Consider the following 12,043-nt stretch of genomic DNA (forward strand, 5'->3'; position numbering starts at 1 on the left):
TGCTGGGATGAACATATGCATACATGTATCTTTATAACAGAATGACTTATATTCCTTTGGGTATATGCCCAGTAATGGGATTGCTGGGTCAAATGGTATTTCTGCCTCTAGGTCTTTGAGGAATTGCCACACTGTCTTCCACAGTGGTTGAATTAATTTACACTCCCACCAACAGTGTAAAAGCACTCCTTTTTCTCCACAACCTCACCATCATCTATTGTTTTTCTGACTTTTTAATAATAGCCATTCTGACTGGTGTGAGATGGTATCTCATTGTGATTTGCATTTCTCTAATAAACAGTGATGTTGAGATTTTTTTCATGTTTGTTGGCCGCATGTTCATCCTCTTTTCATAACTGTCTGCTCATTTTCTTTGCCCACTTTTTAATGGGGTTGTTTTTTCTTGTAAATTTAAGTTCCTTGTAGATTCTGGATGTTAGGCCTTTGTCAGATGGATAGATTGCAAAATTTTTCTCCCATTCTGTAGGTTGCATGTTCTCTCTGATGACAGTTTATTTTGCTGTGCACAAGCTCTTTAATTAGGTACATTTGTCAATTTTTGCTTTTGTTGCAATTGCTTTTGGCGTCTTCGTCATGAAATCTTTGCCCATGCCTATGTCCTAAATGGCATTGCCTAGATTTTCTTCTAGGGTTTTATAGTTTTGAGTTATACACTTAAGTCTTTCATCCATCTTGATTTTTGTATAGCGTGTAAGGAAGAGGTCCAGTTTCAATTTTCTGCATATGGCTACCCAGTTCTCCCAGCACCATTTATTAAACAGGGAATTCTTTCCCCATTGCTTGTTTTTATCAGGTTTGTCGAAGATCAGATGGTTGTAGTCGTGGGGTCTTTATTTCTGGGTTCTCTATTCTATTCCATTGGTCTATGTGTCTGTTCTTGTACTAGTACCACACTGTTTTGGTTAGGGGTAGCCTTATAGTATAAAGTTGGATAGCATCATGCCTGCAGCTTTGTTCTTTTTGCTTAGGATTGCCTTGGCTATATGAGCTCTTATTTGGTTCCATATGGATTTTAAAATAGTTTCTTCTAATTCTGTCAATGTTAGTTTAATAGGAATAGCATTAAATCTATAATTGCTTTGGGCAGTATGGCCATTTCATAATATTAATTCTTCCTATCCATGAGCATGGACTGTTTTTCCATTTGTTTGTATCGTCTCTGATTTCTTTGAGCACTGTTTTGTAGTGCTCCTTGAGGAAGTCCTCCACTTCCCTTGTTAGCTGTATTCCTAGGTATTTTATTCTTTTTGTGGCAACTGTGAATGGGAATTCATTCAAGATTTGGCTCTCTGCTGTCCTGGTGTTGATGTACAGGAATACTAGCGATATTTGCACATTGATTTTGTATCCTGAGACTTTGCTGAAGTTGCTTATCAGCTTAAGAAGCTTTTGGGCTGAGACACTGGGGTTTTTCTAGATATAGGATCATGTCATCTGCAAATAAAGATATTTTGACTTCCTCTCTTCCTATGTGAATACCCTAACCCTAACCCCAACCCTAAGCCCAACCCCATGCTCCTTTAGCTCAGTGAATTTCATTATTATCCACATTCTGAGGCCTACTTCTGTCATTTCAGCCATCTCAGTCTCAGCCTAGTTCTGAGCCCTTGCTGGAGAGGGGTTGCTGAAGGAAAAGGGCCACTCCGGCTTTTTGAGTTTTCAGCACTTTTGTGTTGATTCTTTCTCATCTTTGTGGGCTTATCTACCTTTGATCTTTGCGGCTGTGGTCCTTTGGATGGGGTTTTTTGTTGTTGCTGTTTTCTGTTCGTTTTTCTTTTAACAGTCTGGTCACTCTTCTGTGGGGCTGCTGCTACCCAGCTTTCTACAGATGACTGTCTTTGCGGTCTTGAGCTCTGCCCTTCCTGCATGAAGAGCCTGCGGTCCAGGTAGAGAAATACAGGCCTTCCACTCCCACAGAGCTACCTCCCGCTGGCCCAGGTCCACTTCATGCTGCTATCCAAAAGACACACCAACAGCTGCCACCTCACCATGGCTCACCGGGAACTGGAGCAGAGGTGGCTGGTCTCCACCACCCACAGCCCGACCCTGCATGCGGAGTATGCACACACACCCCCATACCTAGGGGCCAGTCTACAAGATATACTTTAAAGACAGGAGTTACAGTGTGACTTCTGGATTATTCTCAGTCTTGTTAAATAGAAATTGTCTAAAACGCCCCTAGTGGTTTCAGGCATTGCTGGATCCTGATAACTAAATAATGCGATGAGGGTGTGCTCTTGTTCTTATCTCTGAGCTATGCTTTCCTCTGTGCTGGCTTCCTTCTCCTACAGGCTCCACCTTACCAGAATGTGGCAAAAGTCAACATAGTAGCTCAAATTTACAACTTCCCAGCTTATCAGCATCAGTATCACAATGCTAATTCAATTAAAGAATAGCAGGCAGAAACCTGCTGCATATGGGGACTGTATCACTTCTGAGGGCCACCATAGGCAAGTACTTGCACCTCTGGTTTGAAAAGCTGGCATAGCTGACCCCAGAACACCACATATGGCTTAGACTAACCTGAAGACTTGGATCCAAGGGTGGATGAACCAAGCCGGCGGGTGGTTCCCATTCCAACGTTTCTCCGAGAACTTGGTGGAGCCTTGGATGATGTAGAACTAGCAGAGGAAGGTCTGTTACCATCCACAGAATCTTCATCATCGAAATTTTTATCTGAACAGTAAGCACAGAAACCAATGTTTTTTAAAAAACAAAAACAAAATATATATATATATATATACTTTTTCACCTGATTATAAAACAATTAGTCTTCGAGACTGATTTTGCACACTCTTTTGGAATCTGAGGTGCCCCTTTAGGGTCTGGAAAGCCTTAGGTTAAGCCCAGAATGAAGCTACAAAGATCATACTTGCTTTCACATACCCAGAATACTTTCGCACTCAAATTTTGAAAAATAGAACAAATATAAAGAAGCAAACAATCTCTTATAAAACCACCACCTATAAACAGTTATTTTCACATTCTGGAACATTTCTGACCATCCATGCACTCCAAATTACACGGTTCAGTGTATTCAACACAGTGTAGGGGGAGGAGGAGAGAAAGACATCTTCACAAATCCATGTCCTTATGCAAATTAGCTCCTTTCACTGTGCCTTTAAATCCCCCAGATTGTCTTGTTATGCCATGCTGTTTCAAGATGGTTCTTTCAATCTATACATCCATTTTTCATTGATTCAGATGCACAGTGCTCTTAATTAGCATAGACTTCCCGTGGATTCAGAAAGTGGTTCATAATGGCCTTCCCAAAAGGAAAATTTAAGTCTAACATAAAGAATAAGAACAACCCAAAGGAGAAGTCACCCACTGAGTACTGCCAGGATTAGCAGTGACAAGGACAGATCTCACTCAGCCTATCTGTCCTCTAGGGAGCTCCAAGAACATTTGAACTGCTGTCATTATTCTACTACCTTAAATCATAATCATTCTGCTGAGTGGGAACAGTTCCAGTCTGTGAGACAGGTAAAAAATTAATGGGAGACATGAGGACACTATCATGCTTCACTCACAAATTCATGTAAATTATGTTTAGTTCAGTCTTCTAACATATTCAGCCATGTCATTTAGAACAGTACTCAGTTGCCAAGAATTATTTTCAATGGACCAATTTCAATGGAATTCCTGAAATTTTTGCTTGCATCAGTGATAGACTAGGCGTGAACCAGACTTAACCTCTTGCAATAAATAGCTAGAAAACCTGACAGTATATATAAAAGGACTACGTGCAGGCACTGGACAACAGGCAGTTAAGAACTTAGCTGTTCAGCTAAATTGCATAAAGATATGGATTTGTTTGTTTTTTTCCTTGCAAGAAAAGAAACAAACAAGGTAAGCTATACAATCACCCCAACTTTCTGCCTGGAGGTGTTAATAATTTCCAGGTCACCAAGTACAGGGAAGGGGAACTCAAATTAAACTTAGTAGCCCTGCAGATTAGATACTGCAGACAACAAAGAACAGAGTTCAGAGAAGTTGAGGGTGCTAGAAATTACAGGAAGCTACACAGAAATAGGGCTACAGAAATGTGCTAAGTTCTAGGCCTCAAGTGTGTGAGTGAACTTCCACGAAGCAAGGCAGAAAACGACCAAGAAGGTGTGAAATGAACAGTTCTTAGAGTTTACACAAGTAGGGAAGCTCCAAACAGCCAAAGTGGAATGTTCTTGGTGACCCCCACCCAAGGCATTCAATGGAGAACCCCAGAGAGGTCAGGTCTTAGTGAGACTGAAGTATGTCTGGGTGAAAGTTGAACGAAATCTGCCCTATCAGAGCTTAAAAGCAGGCCTACAGGGCATTAGGCAGACCTGCAAGTAACTTATCTGATTTGCCAAAACAAAGCATGATATTCCTAAAACAAATGTAACAAGACATAGACACTCAACAAGGTAACATTCACAATACACAACATCTAATAAAAAATTCCTTCACTATGTACAGACAAGCCTTAAAAAAAATTTTCCTAAACATGACAAGAGGGAAGAAAATGTGGCCCATAATCAGGAGGGGCAAAAAAATCAGAAAGTAGTAAACTTCTGAGAAATGATGAAATAAGAACATTAAACTTCTATTATAACTATGTTCAATATTAAAAGAATTCATAGACATTCATAACAAAAAAAGAAAGTTTTTTTAAAGAATCCAATGGAACTTACAGATTTTAAGAAAACATAATATCTGAAATGAAAATTTCACTGATTGAGATTAAGGACAGACTAAACACTGTAGAAGTAAAGAAAAAAATCAGGGAACTTAAACATATAGCAACAGAATTTATCCAAAATAAACACAGAAACAAAATAGACTGAAAAAATAAATAAATGGAATAGAGTCTCAGAGACATGAAGGATAATATCAAGCAGTCTAACATACACAACACCGCAGGCCCGCAGCACGAGGGGAAGAAGGGGAAGGACAGAAAAAGACTGAGAAATGATGGCCAAAACATTTCCAAATTTGATAGAAATTATAAACCTACAGATCCAAGAAGCTGCACGCCCCAAGCAAGACACACACACAGAAAAGCATACGGAGGCACACCATTATCAAACTGCTTAAACCCAGACAAGAGCAGCCAGGGGAAGAGACACAGCACACAGAAGAACAAACATAAAAGCAGCAGCAGACTTCATCAGAAACCCTGCCAGCCAGAACACAATGGAAATGACCCTTGAAAATGGTATTCACCTAGAAGTAACCTAGAATTCTATATCCAGTGAAAACATGTTAAGAATAAAGGCAAAATAAAAACTCAAACAAAAATTGTCATCAGTAGACCTGCACTTCAAGAAATTAACAGGAAGATCTTCAGGCAAAAGGAAAAATGATACCAGTTGGAAACTTGGATTTACATAAAGAAATAAAGAGCAGTAGATATGGTAAATATGTGGATAAATATAAGACTTTCTCCTCATATTTTATTATTTATTCTCCTGTTTTAATTCTTTCACATTATCATTTCTATAAAAGATGACTATTTAAAGCAAAAATATTGAGCTTTCATTCTTTTTATATTCTTATGTAATACGCCAATAACCTGGGGGCCAGAGGAACCAAAATTAGGATATATGTGTTGCTGTACTAGATGACACACACAAAACTATACAGGAAATAAGGCACAGGGAAGGCATGAAGAAAATGGAAGTGGTTCCATTTCCGTCCTCAAAGAGCATATATTTTTCAAAGTTAATTATAACTTGTCTAAATTGCCTGAAGATGTCACATGATAGTGTATCACAAACCTTACTGAGAAGGCATGCCCTTCATCACCAACACCTGTATGAAATGCCTCCCAAAGTAGGGAAGGAGGAGACCAGGCGCGGTGGCTCACGCCTGTAATCCCAGCACTTTGGGCAGCCGAAGCAGGCGGATCACGAGGTCAGGAGATAGAGACCATCCTGGTTAACACGGTTACACCCCGTCTCTACTAAAAATACAAAAAATTAGCCGGGCGTGGTGGCAGGCACCTGTAGTCCCAGCTACTTGGGAGGCTGAGGCAGGAGAATGGCGTGAACCTGAGAGGCAGAGGTTGCAGTAAGCCAAGATGGCGCCACTGCGCTCCAGCCTGGGTGACACAGCAAGACTCCGTCTCAAATAAAAAAAAAAAGAAGAGAAGGAGGAAAAGGCATACTGAGCAGCCAATGTAGGGCTTTTTAAACTGAACTTTAGGAGGCTGCTTGTCTTTTTACTTACCCTTTGGAAACAAATCTAACAAGCTTATTTAGCTGATTTCCTAAGCAGATTAGAAGCAACTAACTATAGGGATAGTGAGGAGGACGCACGAATTAAGCAAAGTAATGTTAATAAGTGAGCTGAAGGCCTAATAGCCTAATAGAACTACGAAAAGCAAACACATGCACATAAAAACCCCTAAACCCAAAATGCTTAGAATACGGTTGATAGTACAGGGGTCAAATCACATCTATACAATAACAGCACAATGATCCCGCACAACAACTTAAGATTCAATTTTTCAATGATCTGTGAGCTAGTGAAGGAAGTAATTCACATTTCCCATCTCGATTGGAAATTCAGGAAAATAGAGGACAAAAAGTGTATTTATTTTCTAGATTAAGAGCTGGACACAATGCTTTGAACTGAAAACACCTGCAAAGGCTTTTGGAGGATAAAAACCAACTGAGACAATTATTTGAAAACTTAACTAACATACTGTTTAAAAATAAGTTTAGCCTATGTTTCCTAGCTTTTCAGACATCAGAAATTAAGATTAAATTTAAAAGGAAGCTGGGTCATCAGAAAGGTACCTAGTTTCACTTAACTGGGAAATTCTGCTATGTAGAATGAGCCATTCTTTAACTGGGCAAATAAGCTGTATCTGCAACTGGACCATGGTTACAGTCCAGGATGAAGAGTCTCACATCCAGGTTCTAACATTACAGTATTTCTCAGCTAAATTAACCCATACTGAACTCTACTAGCCATTTGGATTCCCATTTTCTTTAGGCTTTTCTGCTAAGCAGACATCTGGTAGTATCTAACCTCTTTTTCTAGAGCTTTAACTAAAGCAGAAATGGGTAAAAATGAGTATTTTTAACTGCAGGCTCATGCCATTACATCAATTTTAACATTTTCACATAATACAACAGCATGTGTTACACATAAAATCGTCTGAAGGGGAAGTTCTCTTTAAGCCCACAGAAATAATTAATTGTATCTTCAGCCCCACTGCAAAGACTGCCATGGGAGGGCCACTTCTCTCATCTGATAGTCTCGGGTAGAAATCTGAAATAAGCAGATGGAAGCCTTCAGTTCCTAGCAAGCATCACCTCCTTTGATACTTTAAAAATCACCTGAGCTCCATTCCACCTTCTACAGCATTAGGATAAACCACTTAAAAATGACTCATGAAATTTCTACAGAGTGATACTATAATTTTCATCCAACCCTGAATCACCCCACCCCTGGCAATCCAAGTAAGTAGACATAATGAAGGGAAAAATAGCAGCAAAACAGCAAAAATAAAGCCAGATTACAAACACAATCATCCATGGCCTTAGAAGCAAACTAGCAGACTTCCAGAAGCTGAACAGGTCTACTACTGAGGTCCAGATGCTGGAGGCAGGCTGAGAGATAGCCAGGGCCAGCACTAGGAGGTCAGAACCAGTCCCTTCAGCAGCCTCCACTGAAGTCCCTAAGAAAGCCCCAGCAGAACCCAGCTGCCCCAGAACTAAACTTTAACCAGGCTGCATAGGGGAGATACCAAGCAACAAGCCACAGACAGATCAGAAGGAATACACCACTGTGGCTACAAGTTTGGCTATGGGGGGCAGAGATATCAGTCTAAAGACAAACATGAATTCAAGTCTGGTGTCTGGAACTTGTAATTAGAAGCTTTGGGCCATGCTGTTCGCTTGGAAAATTTAAACACTCATCTATGATGACCAACAAAACGTCACAGAAACTAAGAAATATCTGCTCATTGCCTATCCACCAGGAAAGCCAGAACCTAAACTACAAAGCTTTTCCTTCTCTTCTCCTGAGGCAGGCTTTGATGGATAGAAGTGGGGAGAAAATGCCTCATCTTCTAAAGAAAAGACAACTATCTCTCTGCTTCACTGCAGCAGGGTCACTTTGAAGAAGCTGCTATCCTGACAGGCTTTCAGATTCACCCACTCCCTGCTAATTGAGATTCTCCTCCAAGGGAGTAAGAAATGTGGCAGCCTACTAACTAGACTATAATTAGCTCTCTCAAGAGGAAGCTGCACAGAGACAGGATAATCAGCCCAAAGGCGGCTGCTTTTCATAAATATCCCAAAATTTCTTTCTTCTTGAATTTGCAGAGCTCCAAACCTTTTGCAAAGGCTGTTTCTGCTATCTCAATTCTTGTCCTGTCTGCCAGACACACCCGTATGCATTCTTGAAAACACAAGTCTACTGCTAGCCTGAGATCCTGCCCGGCTCTGACTATGCGTGTACCATTTACTCCATCGCCCCCTGAAATTAGCTGGCTGCAGATCTGTTTGGTCTCTCTGTCCCTGGAGTAGGGACCACTTTGTATTCTTCTTGGTATTTACAACATCTAGAACAGAGTCTGGGCCAACACCCAGTAGACATTCAAAAAAATTTAATTCTGGTAGTCCACATGAAGAAAGGCAAAATTTGTGAATGGATGAAAATCTTTTCTCATATATCATTTTTAGAAGCTTTTATTACTTTTTTAATGTGCATATGGTTTAATTAGATAATAAATTCAAACAAGGCTATGAAAATAACTGAGGACAAATCAACAAAGACAATTAAAACCTCAAATAGTTTTTAAGCTTCCAAATTTTCCTGCTAGAAAGAAATGTATATCCTTCTTTCCTGATAAAACATATACCTATTTTAAAATTAAGTCACAGTTCCACTATAAGCAATCATAAGCTTCCCAAATTAAACTAACAATTTGATATATATGCATTTCTAGGCTTTAATGCATTCATAAACATGAATTCTATACACACATGTATAAAAACTGCTATTTTGCACACCAATATTTTTCTAGATCAATATTAATCTAGTCAATTTTAAAGACTACTTATTGTGACACTGTGTGCATACACTATATTTAATCAATCATCTATTTATTGATAGTTGAATTGTTTTCAATTTTTCACCTTCATAATACCACTGCAGTCAGTATGTTTAAAAGTAACAAGAAAAGTAACAACTAATAGAATCACAGCACACAACTGTGTACCAGGTCCTAGGTTTGGTTTTGCACAGTCACATTAAATCCTCCTGACAACGCTGAGAGGAGGACTATTGTCACTTCGGTCTTAAAGCAGTTCTCATAAGCTGATGCTTAGGAGGTGCTGGGCACTGTGCTAAGTATGTTCTGCACATTGTGCTGTTTAATTCTTATTGCATATGTTTGCTTACTTAAAATTATTTAAGATAATTTCAAGTACAGTATCTTCAATATCTCTTATGAATATAAACATTAAAAATCCTCAAAAAATACTAGCAAACCAAATTCAGCAACATATAAAAATAATTAACATTATGGCCATGTGTGACTTATCCCAGGAATGTAATGTTTGTTCAGTATACATCATAGTTGTCATATTAATATAATAAAAGACAAAAAACAACATATTCTCTAAACACGGTAAAATGCTTTCATGCTAAAAACACTACAAGCAGGGATTAGAAGAGAACTCCCTCAACCTGATAAAGACCACCTACAGGCCAGGCACAGTGGCTCACACCTGTAATCCCGGCACTTTGGGAGGCCGAGGCAGGTGGACTGCCTGAGGTCAGGAGTTCCAGACCAGCCTGACCAACATGGTGAAACCTCTTCTCTACTAAATACACAAAATTTAGCCCAGCATGGTAGCACACTCCTGTAATCCCAGCTACTCGGGAGGCTGAGGCTGGAGGATCGCTTGAAGCTGGGAGCGGGAGGTTGCAGTGAGCTGAGATTGCGCCACTGCACTCTGGCCTGGGCGATGGAGCCAGACTCCGTCTCAAAACACACACACACACACACCATCAACAACATGGTGAGAGACCGGATGCTTTCCCCCAAGACCAAGAACAAGGGAAGATGTTTACTGTCACTACTTCTATTCAACATTGTGGTAGACATTCTAGCCAGGGAAATCCGACCAGAAAAAGAAAAAAAAAAGCATGCAGACTGGATTGGAAGAACTAAAACTATCTCCATTTACAAGTGACTTGATTTGGTATGTAGAAAACACTAAAGAATGCATGCAAAAAATTAGAACCAATAAACAAGTTCAGTGAGGTTGTAGGATATAAAACCAATATTTAAAAATCCATCGTATATTCTATACATCAAATTAAGAAAACAACAATAGCATCAATAAAAACACCTAACAACTTTAACAAAAGGAAACCACATAACACTGTTAAGATCCGTTAAAGACAAACCTAATAAACAGAAAGATATTCCATGTTCATATATCGGAGGAATTTTTGCTCATTATCCAAACTATATTCCTTGCTCATCTGTTCCCTCTTAATTTTAACCAAAGTTGGATAAATAGAAAAGTGTAAAAGTGCAAAACACACTGTCTGAATTGAATGGCTGGATAAAGACTTTTTCTTCTAAGTTTCTACCTCCCCTTCTCCATCAAAGTACGGGAACTAGGGTACACATATCACCCCCAATCCGGTCAATATGGACCAGTGTTAAATAGGGCCGGTTCTACCACTCTGTACAAAAAATCCTTCAATATCCATATTCTGAAACAAATTCCTCTCCCTGTTTACAAAACTAAGGAAGGCTTTTGTCAGAACACAGGGAATATAAAAATTTCCAACTTGGCTGGAAATGTTGGCATTTTTGACAATACACAGGTGGAAATGGCATAATAGAAGCTCTGAGGGTGCTACTTCTGCCCTTTGGCACCAGTAATCCATCCTCTACCACAGAAGTGAGCCTGGAATGCTATCAAGCTGCCAGTTAGGGATCACGTTCCATTCCTTCCGCCCAAAAGCTTGCTGCCAAAAAGCTGGGCTGGCATTTTAAGACAATCTCAACAATGACACCACTGGTACAGATAACGTGAGAAGAGAGAACTGGAGCACAGACAGGTGACAACTCAAAATTCATTTCAGCTTTACTAGTCCTTCACAAAGGGAGTTCAAACGGGACGACACCGGGGAAGGACAGGCAAGGAAAACACTACTGGAAACTGGAGAGGGAAACGAACTGTGAGGAGGGCAGAAAGCCAACTTCCACAGATGCCTGCTCCTTAAGGCACTGTAGGAGCTCAAAGTTCACACTGGGTAAGAGCTGCTGAGTGCCTCCTGCAGGTGCAGATCAAGGCACAATTCCTCTGTGGGTTTCAGGTGGAAAATGCCCTGGCTGTTGCTATATAACTTATAACCAGGCTCCAGAGAGATGCAGGCATACTCACAACAGAGGAGCCCAGGGATGATTCTGTGCAGGAAGAAATCCACAGCTCGCACTGGGCAGTGAGCCTGTCCTGGGGCAGAGCTGTAATGTCACAGGCCTGCACTTTCAGCCAGACCAACCTCATGCGAGGTATAAAAAGAAAATGAAAAGAGATAGGCTTCTGTTTCCCTGTGTGAAAAAGGATGATCCTGTCTACCTATGAAATGTGCTGCCCACCCAATATCAACCCACTTCTTCTACTGACAGCCCAGGGTAACCACCCTCCCCCACTCTCAAGAGTGATGACACCTTGGTTTGCCTCAGTGGATCCTGGCCACAGCATCAGGGCTCTCCCAACCCATTACAGTAATTAATTCTAGAACCTCTCTTCTTGTGGACTTAGAGCTATGCAGGTATAAGCCTAGAGCTGTTGGAGCCAACAAATGGCAGTGCCTGCCTAAAAGAGAGGCAAAGCAAAAGAAAGCAGAGTCAGGGGCAGTGAGAGCCGAGGTCTACTGCCTGGCATGCGTCCAAAGGGGGACCGCAAGACCCACACACCCAGATTTCTCAGTTCCACGAGCCAAGTCACTCCCCTTCTCCCTTATACCACTTGGAATGAGGCCTGCATTGCTGGCAACC

At 40.6% G+C, this 12,043-nt stretch overlaps 1 protein-coding gene across 24 annotated transcripts in view; it reads right to left on the reverse strand.

Moving 5' to 3' along the window:
* Positions 1-12,043, reverse strand: part of CLASP1 (cytoplasmic linker associated protein 1) — a 301,555-nt gene that overhangs the window by 125,747 nt on the left and 163,765 nt on the right. For all 24 annotated transcript variants that reach the window (XM_030801424.1, XM_030801422.1, XM_030801427.1 and 21 more), the window contains one exon: positions 2,545-2,697. In XM_030801424.1, coding sequence (XP_030657284.1) covers positions 2,545-2,697 — 153 coding nt within the window. The remainder of the gene's footprint in view (positions 1-2,544; positions 2,698-12,043) is intronic.

The sequence above is a fragment of the Nomascus leucogenys genome, chromosome 20, assembly GCF_006542625.1.
Source record: "Nomascus leucogenys isolate Asia chromosome 20, Asia_NLE_v1, whole genome shotgun sequence".
NCBI classification, from domain to species: domain Eukaryota; kingdom Metazoa; phylum Chordata; class Mammalia; order Primates; family Hylobatidae; genus Nomascus; species Nomascus leucogenys.